The 19028-nt window shown below is 35.9% G+C and overlaps 1 protein-coding gene across 2 annotated transcripts in view; it reads right to left on the bottom strand.

Annotated features, from left to right (window-relative positions):
- The window catches only part of Phlpp (PH domain leucine-rich repeat protein phosphatase), a 99422-nt gene that overhangs the window by 29843 nt on the left and 50551 nt on the right, over positions 1-19028 (bottom strand). For both annotated transcript variants that reach the window (XM_026811231.1, XM_018019757.2), the window contains exons 3-4: positions 15930-16083; positions 7606-7740 (exon numbers count right to left, since the gene is read on the bottom strand). In XM_026811231.1, the coding sequence (XP_026667032.1) occupies positions 7606-7740; positions 15930-16083 (289 nt within the window). The remainder of the gene's footprint in view (positions 1-7605; positions 7741-15929; positions 16084-19028) is intronic.

The raw sequence follows: 19028 nt of genomic DNA, 5'->3' as shown, positions 1-19028 counted from the left end.
GCTGGGTTATGAATTGATTATCCGCGAATATTTTCTATGGAACAGTATACAGAGTATCTGAGAGGTGCAAAGAAATAAGAAACGTGATAAAGTAACAGATATCGAGTTTAAAGAATGAAACTGAGCTTCTGCTTTTTAAAACTGTATTTATGAAACAGGTCAATCTAGTTACTGTCGCATCAACTAGTATAAGATTTAATTCAACACAATTTTGTTCTTCTACCAAGAAATAAATCTACCAGGTTTGCTTACTAGTTTCCAATTACTCGACCAAGCTGATCACAACTGGTGAAAATAGATAAACGATGCATCCGCTGCCATAAACACGACTTAAAAAAAAAAAGTGGAACTCGTGAAACGATGCGTCGCGCAATTAGCTGGTGAACGATAAATTCCCGGGGATCAACAGTTACCGCCACGTTTTTGACAGTGACAAACGCAGCCGAGCCGCGTCATCTAATTACACGGGGGTGGCAGCTGTCCATCGCCGTTATGCGATCTACGAAATCGTGTGACTAAACGAAAGAGAGAGAGAGAGAGAGCGAGTGATTCAGCTTTAAATCCTCGATACGTGTTTGTTTCACGCCGCGTGAGCCACGCCTAAACGCGCGCCGCGGTTTGACAACGCGGCTCGCCTGATCGAATTTTCCGGAACAGCTCTTCCGGGGAAAACACCGATGCAAATCGGATTTTATGCGGCCGCCACCGCTGCATACCCTCTATGCCGTCCTACCTGCGTCGAATAATAACGCACCGTTAGAGACTCTATTACTCTTACATGGTTCATTATCTGCAATGTGATATCCATGATAGTCTTACAATTAGTGAATACAGGAACACAGTGTTTATCGTTTGCCAAAAGATTGGACAAATAATAATTTGGAAATCATGAAGACTACTTCATCAATTAAAAACACATATAATAGATTATTAATTCATAGTTTCAATGAAAATCATGAATTATCTCAAGTATATTTTGAAATTATTTGCCTAATCTAACAAGTGTGTATTTGATATAATATAATAATTCGTTATAATGTTGTGTATCCTTATTACTTATGTATCATGTTAAATTGCTGCATACTGTAAACGAATCATTGTCTCTTTTTGCATCGCATTATGATAATTTTTGCTTAATAATTATCATACACGTATATGTGAATTTGCTAATAATGGAATGCTAAATAGAATTTCCCTTTGAATGAGTTATGTTAATTCATTCAGTGAAATAAAAAGAGAGCAATATTTTGCACAGAATTCTCGTCGGATTCCCTTGGGGCTGGGAGGGAGGGGAATTAATAATTACCGCTGATTTGTTTCCACGCGGAAACAATTGCATGGTTAATGCGTATATACGAGCGATTGTTTGTTTGATAATATTGTCCCTTCGGGAGCAATAGCTTAGGAAAGTAATCTCAGTGGGCTCATGTAATTCGATAATATCGTCCCAGGGAAAAGGACCGTCGGATTTAATTCAAAACACTATTTTATCATTTTGTCTTGTCTGAACAAAAGCTCAATCGATTAATATTTATATGTGAGAGTTACTTTGAATCCTTTTAGTTACAATTATATTTGACAATATTATCTGATTTGAAAGTAACATTTTATGTTGTCATATTGTATCATATGATTGAATATTATGTTCAAACTATTATCATGTCAGATTTAAATGAGTGTTATACTAACTATTCAATTGCAATTCGTCAATTAAGATTTTTCTTAACTATTGACTTAACTATTGACTAATATTCGATTACATAATACTGAAATCTTTTGAAATTGGTATTCCATCTTAATCATTGAGCAATATGACAAACGATTGTAATTGTTAATAAATAGTAGAATCTTGCAAAGCTTCATAATTTAAACTTACGAATCGATTCGCGAAAGAGCATTTCCTTCGACTTATTCTACAAGAATGCAATGTTGAAAGGAAAACCGTAAGTTTGGTCGAAGGTTCAATTCGATTCATTGACTCGATGGATCAAGTAGTGCGGATGCAAAGTAACAACCAAACCGTGCTTGTGGTTCTGTGGAGCAATTAAAACTTTTTGGAAAGCTTCAGAAAGCCCGGTCAACGTTTCAGCTCATTATGAAGCAATGTTGAAAAACTTTCTCTCGCGATGCTAATATTGTTAGTCAAGGAACGACGTCAAAATGGTATGGACAGAAGGGATCATTTTTACGGAAAAGTAGAATAGAATAGAAATGTACCTAAGTTAAAATTTATTGGACGGTATTAATTTTATGATTGAATAAACGAAACAACAAATAGTTGAGTATACGATTGAATAAATCATTGAGTAAATTAAGAATTAAATGATCGAGTACATGAAGAAATAAAAAATTAAGTAAATGATAGAACAGGAGATTGAACGAACGAACGAATGAATAATCGCATAAACTAAATAAATTAATGTACTATAAAGAATTAATCGAAAAAAATCTAATCAAGCTGTGTATTAAACAATATCTGCTGAGCGAATTGCTATAGTCAGTTCAAAACGCAGTTTAAGTATCTACCGCGAACAATTTAGGTAGGTGCATTAAAACTACTTGCCAACGAGGCGGACAGAACGGCACGGGATTCGAGTTTCCCTCCTCTGGTTAAATGAATTTAAGCGACCCCACTCATTAGAGGAGCCAACTTTTAGATGGTGGTGGCGAAAATTCGACCCGTTCAATCGAAAGAGACCCGTGAGAGTCTGAGACCCAAGCTAAAATTCGTTTTTCGCGTTGCGTGTTAACACACATCCTATTATTACAGCACTTATATTTTGTAATAAACATTAGTTCTGATAAAGCATAATGATACTTTTATTTGTTAAATTGTTCCCCTTTCCTTTTCTTTAACAAAAATTACAAATGAAATGTATAAGAGAAAACACAATAGCAACGTATTATTGAAATTAGACTGTCTTTCATAATATCTAAATTTTCTTGGCAATGTTACGTTTTTTTTTATCAGTTGACACATGAAAACACCTGAAAAATGCATTTTATAGATATTTGAAAATTTAAGTGAAAATAACTTGATTCTACATTTAAAAGAAAAAAGATTTGACATTGCATTGCTACAGTTTTTTGCTATTGTCAACGCAGTCAATTGATGCTAACATTCTTTACATCTCTTTTAATCCATAAGTCGTTGAGGATTTGAATGAGAGAAAGCCGAAAATGCGAGATGATCGTATTTGCCTAAACGTCAATCGGGAAGCGATGATCGCGTGACACGGGGCGTGCATGGATCTCGCGGATAATCCTCATCTCTAGATCTGAACGTGCAGATAGAAACAAAGCTAATCACGTCTGTTGGGATCGATATCTCGTCGCAAAGGGAGCGAGTCGAGGCTACCGATAGTAAATTGCCTCGCGCAAAAAACAATGCGCGGAGTTGCCGGGGATCCTGGAATGAAAAACTCAGGCCGTGTCTTGTTTCGAGTTAATCGATCGCTAACTCTTTCGGATGTTCCACAGGCTCCATACTCGGAATGGTTTCGAAAAAAATAAAACCGGAAACGAAGCGCGAAACCAAAATGAGAAAAACCCCCCGAAAAAGAGAAAAAAAATGTATCAAGCAACGTCAATCTCAAAATCGATATTCAGCGAGAGAAACACCTTGCCGTATGAATTTTAAGAGCCAATCGTTGCGAACAAAAAAGATAAAATGGAGGCAAGAGAGGAAAGAGAGGGACAAATAAAAAATGGAAAAAGATGTAATTCAGGAATGAGCAAAGATAGCCGCATATAACGCAGTCTGTCTGTTTTCCATTGCATTGTACGCCATTTATAGCCCGAGAATATCGGGGAAAAATTCCGAGGGTCCGCGACGAGAAACCGATTATTCGATTCTGGTCACGTTCGGCAAAGCGACGTTCAGCTCCGTTCAACTGCGTTGTCGTTTGATAAAAATGTCGGAATCAATGAGCGTTCGGGTAGTTATGGATATCGATCCGTTGCGCAGGTTCTTGCCAGGTAAATGGCCGCGACATTTATAAAAAAGTTTCGTAAATATTCGCATTTGTCTTACTTAAACTGTGACAAGTCGTGAATTGGCGTTTACAATTCTTTAGAATGAATTTTAGAATTGATAGTCCATTTGGCTTCCCACGATTAAAATTGAAAGTACGAAAGATCATTTAAGAAACTCTAAAACTTGTATAAGATTATTTCCAAACGTGCCGGATTTGATTCAACATTTTTTACACACTCTACGAGATGAATTTCCATTGGTAACATATGCAAGAGCTTAAAGAGCGACGAATGATTAATTTTATATATTTTCACTTTCTCTCTTCGTAAACAAATTGTTATCTGAAGGGGATCAATATAATTCTAGCTAAAGACGGGCAATTAAATCACTGTCCAACTGGTTAATTAAAACTTCACGCAGTGAATTTCGTTTTCATACGTGTACTTCATCAACTGCCAACAAAGCAGGATGCAATCCATGGGACGAGATTAGGATGAAAGAGTAAATTAGATTCGTCGGCATCAAAGAGCAAGCGGATCGACTTCAACCGGGCTAATTAGGGCAAACAAACTTAAGCCCGCGTGATGGAGGCCGCGTTAGTCACCGGCCGATTTCAAATTCACCAGTGCTTTTCGTCTGCCGCTGCGGTCTTGACCGCGGCGAACCGGAAAGTAAATCGGTTCTACCAAAAGTGCGGAAGTCAGTCTATAAAACAGCAGGCCGTTACGTCAGATCGGTTGTTTGCTGTCGATTCAACGCGTTCGCCGATGCGATGACAAACACCTGTTACTGGCAGTCCCCAGAGTTTAATCAAGCCCCCGGGGAAACTGTCCCGAAGAAGGACGACCGTTAAAGCACATCCTCCCTGAAATGCGTTCACGGAAAACGGAAAAGGTAAATTTCGAGCTGGCTCTTTGACCGATGGAGTACGCTACCACGACCGGAACCTCACGCTTATAGGTCAACAGAATCGGTTAAAGTTGTCCTCCAAAAGACATTTTAGATTACATTTAAAGGAAATTGTATTATGTTCTCGTCGTATTTAATAGGTTCAATTAATCCTGAGTAGAATTAAAATTTTTAGTTCAAACAAAATGTTAGTCAATTCAGAAACGATTAACATGAATTCTATTTAATTTGTTTCTTTGAGATAACAGTAATTTTTGGACTGAATAAACGAATGAATAAACGATTGAATAAATAAGCTGAGTATATAAATGATTGAGTAAACGAATAATAAAATGAATGGATAAATTAACGAATACCTGAATGAATAAATGATTAAATGTAAGTACGGAATACGGATTCATAGTCTTGAGAATTCACATTGAAATGCAATGATTTCCAGCTCGAGAATGAGCCAATTGTTCTACCATTATAAAAAGGGAATGAAAAGAAGATAATATTTCAATCCAGAGAAGAGTCGACGTTTCGATATCGTTGCTCGATCAACTGTGCGGACAATTCGGAGCCGTAATTGCATGTCACCAATGATAAATCCGTCTCCATTCGAAGAAATTCTTGATCCACGCACTCGACGATGCTGACAGGACCGTTTCACGGCGAGGCGAGAAAGGATACGTAGGGACGTGGATAAATCATGGTGTTTCGTGAACAGGAGACGCCGAAATGGAAAGGAAATCATACCTTCCGAACTCGTAACTTTCCCAAGAACATATCATTCATGCAAAACTGATTTGAATTATCAATTATGTAATCAACCAAAAGACTCGTGATATATATAAATATGAAATGTGAATTAATACTCAATAGTTTCATTAACTAATCCATTTATCTATAAATACAAATGTTAACAACATTTTATTCAGATATTCATATATAATTTGTTAGAGTTCTCACTACATTACATACACCTTTTAAAATTGTACAATTTAAATTAGTTAAATTTTCATTATGCATTAAAATATCAAGAATGTAAAACAAAATAAAAAAAAATGAAAAAAGGAGATTACATTTGAAGACGAGCATAGCTTCGTTCGAAGTTTCTCCATACGTGATTCATCTTCCGGTTTGATTCAGCCCCCGGAAGTTCTCCACGATTGGTAATGTCGATCAATTTCATTGTCGAATCTACGGGCTGGGCTGCCTTTGTCGAACGTTAAAGTCAAGATACAAGTAACTCCCGTGACTGATAAGACAACTTTTTCAAATTGGATTTCCTTCAAAGTCCTGAATGGGACTAGTGTGCGTCGCTGGAAACGTTGACCCGTTATATAAGGAGCTGTCATCGTGAATGCAAACATCCATTCCGTCCGTTCATTCGTTTCCCCGCGGAGATGAAATGCTACGTTCGCGTTCTCGCTATCCTCGGCCCGCAGCTGTCGGTTTTTGCGGATACGTCCTAACTTTATGACGGGGAAGTTATCAGAACGCACGAAGAGCCTGTCTCGCGTCTTGTAAGAGAATCGGAAGAGGATTTGAGATTTGCTGATGTGAGCGGAATTGAACTTGTTTGTAATGACAACCGTTGGTTTTACAGTAAAGCGATTGTATTAGATGTTTCCTTAAAAACCACTTTTTCAGTTTGAAAAAAAATTAACTGTACCTAATCGTGATAGTTACAAATATTGTTAACATGTTTCATAGAAGTACGAATAATTAGATTAATTCATTTTTCATGTTTCCACATAATGGAATTCTCAAATATATATTATATTACATTTCACTTTTTTAATATCAATACTTGAAACAGAACTCATTGTGAATCATCTTTTGGCAATCCACTATTTGTTTGATGGAACAGTTTTTGTGAAATGCTCGACAGAAGTTGAAACTGCGAAGAGACAGAAGACGTGGAAACAATCGAGATACTCGAAGAAAAGGCGAAACGAGATTTATAAGTTCAAGTTGAAACTACCGCGGAACGAGTTTGCGCAACTTTTGATCCTCGAATGAATATCGCAAAGTTAGATTACCGAGTTCAAGAGTTTAGCGTGATGAAAAAATTCATACATACATCTAATTTGTAATGTTGCAATTAATTCACTTCTAATTCTACTCTTCTTTCCCGAAGATAATAGCAAAAGAATATTGCAGCATCTTGAAATTTTGTGCAATGGATTACATAATAAAATGTTACAAATTTACATGATGGATAGATGGAAAACTATATAATAAATGTAGCAAAGTTACATAATAAAATGTTTATAAAATTGTACTATTCCTCCCCTAAAGTATTGATTCTCTACATCATTTGTTATATAATTATTACAAAGTTATATTTAATCTCGGAAAATCGTAAATTTTCAAACAAGGATCTTTGACGCAATTCACCTATCTCAATTCATCCCAATTTTACGTCTTATTTATATTGATTACATTTCGAGTCCTTGTATAGTTTTAAGATTTATGAAACGCGTGTTGCAAACGAATTAACGTCCTGTCGGTTTCCATCAGCAACATTTAACTTTAGCCAACACGTTTTCACGGCAGGTAATCAGAATCCTATGATATACGTTTTAATAATTGGCGTGGCAAGAAATTTAGCACGAGGAGCAAGAAATAAATCCGGTTCTTATCCGTTTCCTGGCCATTCGACAGGTCTTAGGAGCAACCCCCTACCAACAGTTTCTTGTAGTATAGAATAGGGGAAGAAGTGGAACACTTACCCGGATAAAGGAACAGCCTGGATCCGATGACAGCTAACGGTCGTCGTTTCCACTGAGGAAAAACCAACCCTTTTAGTACCAGCGCGTACCCGCAACGGCTGTAACCCGTTAGTTCTGGTAATGGGGATGCGGGTCCTGAAACAAGCAAGCAGAAATTTACTTAGGATGTTTTTATTGGAATTTTAATAGTGAACATATATGTTAGTCGTAAATTATTGGAAAGGAACAGCTCTTGCGGAAATGGTATCATGTTTGAATTTAACGTTTTGTTAAACTTAATATGACAATATAAAATATTTTGGAATTTATTGACGGAGACCTCACTTCATTTGAATGTTTTTAATTTCAATTCGAAATGAGATTTACGAAATATAATAAAAACCCGCTTTTGGAAATTTTACGTGTAATGAAATAAATTCATTTATAACGAGAATTCAGTAATTGGTATAAAATTAAACTGGAACGTCCGTTATTGACTTTATCAAATCAGAATTCCAAACAAAAAGAAAATGTATTAAATTCCTGTTTAACTAAATTGAAAGCCACATTCCGCTTAATACCATCACTAGTTTAATTATAAAAAAATCAAGCAAATTGCAGTACCCATGCAAAGAGCTTTAATTAAAAACAATATTGCTCTCGACCAATTTTAATAAGATGTAATTTGAAATGAAACATGCGATATTGTATTCCTTTTCGTTTCTATAAATTGTAAATATAGTATATTTTTGATATCAAAATGTAATTGATAACCATTGGCATCTTTAATTCTCGTTTATTGAGCACTTCAAAACAAACAAACAAAAGTTGAATAATACCAATTTCTCGCTGAAAGATTTCCGAAGGGAAAGCGAATAGGATGAGTTGCACTACGGAAACACGGAGATTCGAAATTCATGAAATTGTACTTTTTTACTGAGCATAGAGCAATATTGTGCATGCTGAAATTTTTCCAAGTATGTACAAGGGCGAATGTATTACAAAGACGGCAATGCGGTGAAAATTATAATAGGTGGAACAAAAATTGATTCTACGGGATTCCGGCAACTGTAATATGTTCTCGTTGTATTTATTGTAAAAATTATGACAAGACGCAATAATTAGACCACTTTATGAAACCAACCATTGTGGAAGAAAATTCGTCTATACATACATAGATAAACTGATTCGTACCTAAGCATGATCCCTACTTGATAAAAAAAAATGGAGGCTTGGACGTAATCCTCTTATTCATGATTTTTGTTCTATTTTGGCTTTTAGAATCGATTCTTAAAAATTTTTCCACCAGTAAGTATATTCCCCACCTTGTATATACACATATATATTTTATTGAATATTTGTTTGATTTGAAAATCTATTCTTAAAAATATGCACTGATCTCCTTTTTTACATCTTGCACATCGTAGCGCATTATTTTAATAAATATGAAAAGTGCAACAAAATGATATGTAAGTCTGTTTAAAAAACGGAATGGACATCCACGTCCATAGGATTATTGTTATCATCTAATACAATCACTAGAATGCCGTGGAATTCCTTACGGATTCCAGCAAGTTGAATGCCTGAACCGAATCTCATGGAGGAGACGAAGGCCAAACATTCCATGAATCCGCGCGTTTACCAGATGAACTAGTATCGCGTGTATCCACCGGCATACTAAACGAAAATCCATCGAATAAATATTGACGTTCACGCGGCTCCTGATGCGGCTTCCTGTTTGCCCGACGATTAACAGAGCCTTGGCTATCGCGAACCGGTTGCATAAATTATAATCAATCGTCTATTCACGCTCTCATATCCACGTGAATTTGCCATGCGAATCAATAACGTAATAATCCAACCATCTTTTTTTAGAATCGATTGTTGTAAGTAATAAATCCATTTATCAATAGGAATAATTCCATTGTACAATTTAATGCAATAATAAATATAGTTTTTAATAATTCGATGAAAAAACGAGTTTTCTTATGTACGTCATACTTACTTCTTTTCTGAAAGTTCGACAGACTTTCAACGTACTATTCGCTGCAACTTTGCTGGAAGTGTCAATTAAATCGCCAAAGATACTAGTCAGAACCGAACTTTGTACTATCGATAAACTTAACTAGGTACGAGCACTTTCGTTCGTAAGTCAGGTAGGTAAGAAAAAGTACAGTCGAACAAGATGTGGAAATAATAGATTTTGCGATTGTGATTGTAAGAAATTAAAATTTCTTTTTTCGAGACTGTCTAATAAAATCAAGTGATTTAATATTTAATAATTCTTATTGATATTGATAAAGTGTGGCTTGGTTTTCAAAATGAATTTAACAAGTACTCCAGCTTACGTATTGCACATTCACTACAGATGTTTTCAGATGCGCATGCAAATTTCAAAGTCTAAATTCGCATTTATGAAGGAGAGTGTGTAAGTTCTCGTAGCTGGCACATGAAAACGGGTTTTCAGGCCTGTCGTAATTTTCGAAATGGACCGTGCACTTTCTACCTATAGTATACATGTACGTATCACGTTAGCTCTGGCCCTAAACTTCCCACCGTACCGAGTTCCATTTGTCATCGCGCAGCCCCCATCCCCGTCTACATTCGCACCCGTTCCGTCGTGAACTTTCGGCACTCGAAATTTTGCCAACGAATTAGTTTCAAAACGCTCAGAGCTACCTCGAAACTTCTGCGTCTAAATATTTATGCCGCTCGTTAATTACTTTGCACAGACGTGAAACACCGTGCCACGCTACTCGCGCATAACTGCCTGTTAATGTTTCAATCATACCTGAAACGCCTTAATCTTATTTTCAGCAGATCATTTTATATTCGACGCAAATACGATAATATTGCATCCTGTCATGTGAATTTACAATATACACGACTAAATAAAGTATTGATTATTAATTCGTTTTAAAGTTCAATGGATAATGCAATGCTGAATTATATTTATTTGTATCAGGAGGTGTATTATACAATTTGATGCATCAAAAAATTTCATTGATAGACTATGGAACTATGGACGGAGAATGAGCTTCCATATTAATTTTTGGTAAAAAATTGGAACTACCAATTTAACGTTAATTGGTTTCTTTGTTGAACATCATCACATTATAGTGCGGTTAGTTTCCATAGTCACGGACCGCAAATGCGGAGGTTCACGCGTGCCTCGCCAATTATAACATTATTGCCGCTATTAATGATCAATTTCATGGCCTCCATGCCGCTGCCACTTCCACCCGTAAACTCCAAGTGCATTACGTCAACTCGTGTTATACAATTTGCCGATACTAATTAAGTTAAGACGTTATAGGTTCGCGCGCAACCGCGATATCTGCTTCCTTCCAGTTCCTCAGAGTGTTCCCTCTCCCTCGCCGTTCTTTCTATTTTTTCCACTCTCTGAAAGCCCTTAGAAAGCTTTGGGAAACGCCTTGTCGCGTCGTATTCCCGTAGAAAGTTGCGCTTAGACCGGTGGACAAGTTTTGAGACTTCGATGGACTGGCTGAAAGCTTCGAGATTTCTTCGAATACCGTTCCCACTAATGTTTTTTGCGGTTAAAAAATGTAAAATACACGTTCTATTGTAAGACAGTAACACTTTTGTACAAGGGTAAATGAATATTTGATTCTTTTAATGCAAAGAATAGTTTGAATTATTTTTATTCTTTAATCAATAATTAAATATTTATTATATATTAGAATTTTCTATTTGAATTATTTTTATGAATATGTAATTCTACTACTTTAAGTTTAAAGAAGTATTCTATTAGAGTAAGGGCATGTCCTTGTCTATCAAAAAACCGTTAGCTTTCACTCTCATAATTAAATAATCATCTAATTTGACAAGTGAAACTATCAGCAAGAGTTTCTGACGTTTGCGTAAAACTAAAGTATGATATTTCTGTGAAGAAATGACACACACACACACACACAACTCAATATGATTTTTAAAATAAACATAGCGCTGCCCGAAGCGTGTGAGTATTGAACAATTCATATAAAAATTGTGATTCGAATTAAGTATCATCAGAAGTATCATTTCATTACTGAGGTAGAACTGACGTTGCCAAATCAAACGTCGCGCGTGAGGAATGAAAAAAAGAGACTCTCATGTTTCAGAAAGCGTACGTCGCGTTAAATTAAGTAGAAAAATCTAGTTGAACTGGCGAGAAAAAAGTGATAAATAAAATTGTGTTTACGACGAATCGCCGTAACACCGCGTCATACAGCATTCATTGCCTAAAACTAAAATAACATATTTTCAACGTGAAAAATGTAAAATAGGAACGTTGTCGCATAGCTCGTTGGAAAAATAAATTCCACGCATAGCGGACGTGATTACGGCCGCGAAACGGAAGAACGAATTTTATTACTAAACGCGTGACGTGATTTTTTAGCCGGATCGCGGGTTTTAACGCATTCATGCTAAATTTAAATATGACATAAAAATTCTATTGAGCTTCCATTTCGTTTTTCACTGAAACTTTGCATGCAAGTATAATAAAACTATAGACTATTAATTCTGTGTACGAAATATCTAGGTCGACTGTCGCAAAGTGAATGAATTCTATGAACTTGTACAAGACAAGCGTTCAATAGTTTTATTCGTTTTCAATCTTCGAATAAGTGGAATCGGATTTCGATACAATGGGAATGAAGTTAACTTTTCAATTTGTTAATGCTGTTTGCAGAGGCTATAGTAAACGGTGATAATGAGTGTGAATATACATTTGCCTGCACGGTTTGAAACTGTTCTTAAAGGCATTAGCGGGTAGGTATAATGGGTGCACTGAATGCCTGGTATCGGGAGACTGTTTCGGATGAACATTTAAAGAGATAATACCTACTACTGTACTCGGAGAAAGTGGAATAACTCTGAGAGTACACCACCCTGCAATTGTTTTGGTCTATTATATGTAGCATTATCAATTGAAAATTTAAAGCATGAAACAATTTTAGATTAGTTAATTAATAATGAAATTGAATTAAATGAATCTCGCTTGGATTCCATTAGTTATTTCATTGACCTATCCGAATTTCGCGTGTACAATGCTTCCAATTTCGATCAGCGATACGGTAATCGTATCCATGTAATGGGAGTCGATCTTTAGGTTTGATGCAAAACAATGTTATGCCGATAACAATGCTTCTCTCGTTGTTTGACGTGTTTCGTGTTTCCACTGACATGAGTTTGATAGGCTACGGAACAATTGACAGTATGCATGAATATTACCATAGGCTACATCGCTGCGAGCATCTACCAATAGTACCAATATTGACTACTTCCGTAATACAAAATTGAATTACGTTGTGGTTATTGGCAATTTGCAATCTGATATTCAGGTTCACTCATTATATACGACGCACATCCAATCTCAAGGAAGTAATGCAATTTTTTGTTTGCCGAAATGATAGGATATGTGTCGATTTTTACAATTTGTTAGGTAATAATTTCTGTTGAAAGATTTGAGTTTATTAATTAAATTACATTGATAGTATTTCATTATTTACAGAGGATGAGGTTAATTATTTGTAAAGAAGGAACCACCGTTCTTTATTAGAATAGAAAGTAATTAAACGAGGGAAATTGCTTTCGCCTTAAAGCAAATTCATGGAACAAAAAAGTAACCCGTATTAATTTGAAAGTGCCGGCGCGACGGGATTAAATACATTTCTTGTATTTACCACTTTGTGAGCTACGATTTATCTTTATTATTTCAATTTCAAACATCGTGTACAACCTCGAATCATCGTTCATTCTAACTTCGTATAGCTAGGAAATCAAAAGGATGTACGGCGTGCAGAATGTACGACATTGCAATATTTTTAAGCTGAGAAATATTAATTATACTTACATGTTAATTAAATATATTTTGACTGTGTCTCAAACTTCAAGTTCGCATTTGGTTAACAATTTTATAAAAGGAGGACCATTAAAATCTTTTCTTATTTCATTTATTACATGGCATCCAGTTGTAATAATACAAAAACTTTTATTAATGTACGTCAATGTTATTTGAAATACTTGCGTCAATTTTGCTATGGCAGTTATCAACCCTTTCATTCTATCGCAATTTGCTTGTGACACGGTACATTAATGGTGAAGGTTGCTACAACCTTCGACTACCCTTAAAACAATAAATTCATTTAGGGACTCGCGTAGCCTCGACGACGCGACGCGACGCAACGGTAGCGCGCATGTTTAACCATAATAACCACTAACGACTGAGAGTTTCCACGATGAAACTTCTACGAACGAGGCGTTCTCCTTGCGCCCTGGAAAACGACCAGACTAGCTGGCCAAGCCGAAACGCTAAATGCCGATTACAGGTTGGGCGCTGGGCAATGTTTCAGAATTTCTCTTTGTGAAAGTTTCCACAATCTATAGATCCAGCGACCCGTGCTAATCCCATGACAATTTCATCCCAAGTCTTGAAACATTCTATTTAACTCCCTGTTTCTCACTGCCTTAATCAACTCTTGTAGAGCGAGCAATCTATCTGTTGAAGACAGAATAGAATATTAACTTTTTATTAAAATTTATGTGAAAGATTGTTTCATGTAATTAATGTTATAACATATCTTTTTAATGCAAAGAATTATTCAAGGTTGAGTAAATGTTCGTTCTTCAAATAGTACTAAGAATTGCAACTATTTCATCATCATTTTCACTGAAATTCATGATTTATTTATTTGACTCTAGTATGCGCCATTCAAATGTCCCACAATGATATCTAAACATAAATCCTATAGAAATTATCCTATTCGCTGCAATGTTTTTATCTTCCAGATCTCTTCACGAGTCACGTAACTTTATCCTCTGTAATATTTTCATAAAAGCAGCCTTGAAAGCAGCTGTGACATTAAGTATACTTTCAGACATTTTAGACCCTGTCATTTTTCTTTAGTATCCATAACACTTTTCTACCTTTTTATTACCTTGAATAATGTTTGGTAACATTTCTCCAACTCCCTCGACTATTATTATGTATGTATGTCTTGAAAAATGTAAACTCTTCTAATTATTTCTCGCACGAAAGGACAATAAATAACGAGTGCATCAAAGATTATCAACTGTTATCCATCAAATGTAGCAATAAAAACAAGATATTGTAATAAAACAAATAACAGAAACGAAAACAAAAAGATGTCTTGAAGTTGAAAGGAACTTCCAAATTTCGTTTACATTCTCGTCTAATTGTATGACTTTTCTTTTCTTATCACTAACTTTATGCGGCTTTTAATACTCGACTCGAACGTTGTAAGTGGTGGCTCGCCATTAGAGCAGCAATTAAGGTAAAAAACTTAGCAAAAGCCAAGTTTTATACTTAGAAACAACTCGCGCTCGGAAATGTGAGATTTAATTTGTTTTTTAGAACGAGGTACTATCGGCCAGCTAACAAACTGCCTAATTTCTCAATCACAGCCTATTGCTTAAACAAATTCCAATTTACTGTCATTCAGTTTTATGATTACCCAACAAATTCTATGCCGTATTTAAAAACGAAATTGGGTGCGAGCAAAGAGCTACCTAAGGTTGTTACACAACAAGCCGGGAACACACCGTGTGACAGCAGCCAGCAACGGGCGACGCTGCGCTGATGCAAACTTATCGAGAACAATGCACATCCGACTTCCGGTTTGACGGGTATTCACTGTTACCTAGGAATTCGGTCGCGTTAAGCTGTGTGGTTAGTTGATCGACTGATTAACGCTCACACGGGTACGCGTTTTCACGAGCTACCCAGGTTAAATAATTAGTGATAAAACTGTGAATCTTTGTTTGATTCATAAATACCTTTAAATGCAGTCCAATTTATACAATGAATCCTCTCATGGATATATTGACGAATGGTACGGATCAGACTAATTGATTCAATTAATTACCCGGCAGAATTTACTGAACCTTTTGTATAATGTATTTGTCACATTTTCCTATGTGTATGAATAATTAGCGCGATTAATGTATGCAATTGCTTGATTGATATACATACCATACTGTACTCCTATCTAATTAGCGTTCATTACAGAAAACATTGAATACGATCCGTATTAAATAACTCGTACTATATTTTATTTAATATAATTCTACTTCAGTAAGCAACTTATCCAATTAATAATATACCAATATTCATACATAATTAAAGGAAAAGGAACATAATTTTTTTTGTTTAAGCTGGACATTGCACAACAGATGCTCGCATTTTATGATCAGAAGATTGGTGCGTTACAACGCATTACGCATGAAGGAATCTCGAATGTAACGAGGAACAATTTAAACTAGAGCGCGTATTCTCGATAACGTCAGCGCACAATGCGAACTCGAATAATTCTGGTACTCACCCACGTGGAAAGCGATGAGGTGTCGTAATTCAGGATCGACGCCGAGCCGAGACCGTCTCGACGTGTCCTGGTAGCCAAGCTTCTGAAGAAATTGGTCCTGTATCTCGAGCGGTTTCTCCTGCGAGGCCAGCCTTCTTCCGGACTCGCCTCCGTACTGAAAAACGACCGTAATTTCTTACTGGATCTCATTATCATCATCTGACGCCGCGTCCGATCTTCCTTACATAAAAAAGGATTCGCATTATCACATAATAAACTGGAATTCATAAAATGGATGCCCATCTGTGTGAAAATAATATATGTACGAAATACTTCATACTTTTTAAGGCAACATTTCCATTATATGAGCGGAAATTCATCTTCCAACATGTAAAATATTTCACATAATACATGAAAAATTCGTTATATAATCACACGTGTGAGGTTTTGCTAGAACAAAAAGAATTAACGAAAAACTAAAGAATGAAGTTGTTGGATTTCAGTTTTTTCTTGTACATCGTTCCGTCACGAACTGACGCGACCGACTTTTTTTTCATGTGTTTCCACGTAAATCTCACTAACTTAATTAAGCCGGAGCGGGACTGGCCGCGTTCCATCTTAATTTCGACAACGAGGCCTGCGAGACCATTCGAGAGGATTCATGATATATGTAGCCGTGAATTTTATGGCTTTTGGTGTTTCCCTTTCATCTTCGTTAATTAGAAAATATTAGATCTGAGCGGATGTTCTTTTATCCCTAAATACGAAAATACCCTTTATGAATGTTATTTATTTTTATAATTATTTCTATAACGTGTCATTTTAATCAATCGCTATTTAATTAGAAGTCATTTAATAAAAAAAGTGTGGACATTAAAATGGACTTCGCTAATCGGAAGCATAGTTTAATACATGAGAAGGATGAAACAACTTAATTATGTTCTAGAGAGCGGACAGGCGTGTGTACATAAATGGCGTCCACAGAGACAGAAAGCTACAATACTCTCGAGATTATTTCCTCTCGCCTAAGTTCCGTGATTCCACGCAACTCCGTACAGACACGCTCTATCCTATTCAGGGTGATTCAACAAAGAGTCAACCAATTTTACGGAAATTGCATATAAAATAGTCTCAAATAGTTCTATGCCCTGAGGAAAAATGTAGTTCCACAATATAAATTATTTTCTTGTCAATGCAAATTAAAACCAATAAACAGTCTTGTCATTCCAATCGCGATACTTTTTATTATTATAACGTTTCCACAGTACGCCAACCACAGTAAGCTTCGAAGAAGTTCGATTCGAGTTTTAACTGTAACCACAATGTATTTTAATTAATTAGTAATTTATTCTATCAAATAAAACCGCACGCAAACAACATTTTTATAGAGGCATCGTAATTTACCGATAGCTAAACGAAAATTTCGTTTAAATCGCAAAACACGTTCTAGCGTAAATTTTATGAAATTTTTTTAAAGCGAATGCATATTTAATTTCAAATTAACGAAAGTGGGTTTGTGAGTTGTTTGTTTAAAATTTGGGGCCATGTTCTACGTAAACGAGTAGATCCATCAACCATTGCATTCGTCGGACCTCTTCGCTCCATTATAATTTCTATGTCACTTACATTGTTATTAACAGATTATGAAAAGCATTACTGGAGTTCACTACAGTAGAAAATGGAGTGATGTATTGTAAAAATGGTACACAATCAGTTCTGATTAATAAATGAACGAAGACGAATCTTGGCACTTTTATTTCACGACTCTTGACAAATGATCAATCCTGAAGGTGGATGATTCAAATAAGATGACATCACTTTTTAAATCACCCAAATATTCCTGCACGATTATCGATAAATAAAGGAGAAGCAGTCGTCTAAACAACAATCGTAAAGTCGTGCTTTTTTTAATCAAAAGGTTTTAATTTGCAATAACTTTATTGTCTTATTAAAGTGCAAAAATTAAACTAACTTTGAAATCAAATCAAATCTTGTTAAGTCTTTTGCTAAATTATATTGGAGTATACATAGAAGCGTCCGAAGATTTATGAATAAGAGCATGTATAAATTCGAATCCAAATTCCCTTGGAACTTCACGATGGAAGCGAAGCTCCATTTCCTAAACGCCTCATCTACAAAAACAGATACCGGCGATACCGCTACCAAGCGATCGATTCAAAGTAAGGCAGGAGTGAACTATTCTATCAGACGGTGGCTGATCAATCGATTCGATTCAACCGAACGTTCTTTCTGTCAGCCCGAAAACGCATCGCCTTCAAGAAGGGAAGGGATCAACCTGCTCCGAAACCATCTTCAACCGTGCCGTGCGAACGAAAACAAATGGGAGGTACTTGTCTCTCGAATTTCCCTTTTGTAGTATTCTCAGCAGCTTTTTCCCTCACAAATTTTCTGATCAACACTAAATACATTGAGGTGAACAAAGCAAAACGATGTCGTTTCTTTAAGCAAGCTTTTAAATTAATTTGTTTACGAGGTACTTTAATCAATCAGGTGACTGAGAATCTCGATTTCAGATTCCATTTTTCCTCTGCACCTGTTACATTTTTTGTTTTTCGTTATACAAACTAAGAATACTGATCTCCAGCGAAAATCGTTTCGAAACTGAGATTTTAAGTGGTCCTGGATGGATCTGAAGGAATCCGAAAAATACCGAAAAAATTGAGAATTTTTTTGTCAAAATTTCGAAAAATGCTTCAAATAAAAGTTGTTTTTCTTCTAATTTCGATATTTAACGAGTTAACTATGATTAAGCTGCATTTTATTGATTTTGACAAAATCCGACCATCCCACCGTCGAAACAGCCAACTTTTGACAAAAAATTTCGTTTTTCCTCAATAACTCCTAAACCGTTGGACTTACAAGAAAATTGCATACGACCTTTCTTGTAGAGGACGACGAGATCTACAATTCCTATATAAAAGTTTTTCGCTAGCGTCAATAGTTTACGAGTTATTGACGAAAAACGAAAAAACAGTTTTTTGCAAATTACTCGTAAACTATTGACGCTAGCGAAAAACTTTTATATAGGAATTGTAGATCTCGTCGTCCTCTACAAGAAAGGTCGTATGCAATTTTCTTGTAAGTCCAACGGTTTAGGAG

The sequence above is a fragment of the Ceratina calcarata genome, unplaced genomic scaffold (genome assembly GCF_001652005.2).
Source record: "Ceratina calcarata isolate Rehan_Ccalc_2016 unplaced genomic scaffold, ASM165200v1 scaffold205, whole genome shotgun sequence".
NCBI lineage: Eukaryota > Metazoa > Arthropoda > Insecta > Hymenoptera > Apidae > Ceratina > Ceratina calcarata.
Note: the sequence above shows the minus strand (reverse complement) of the source record. Positions and strands in the feature narration are given on the sequence as shown.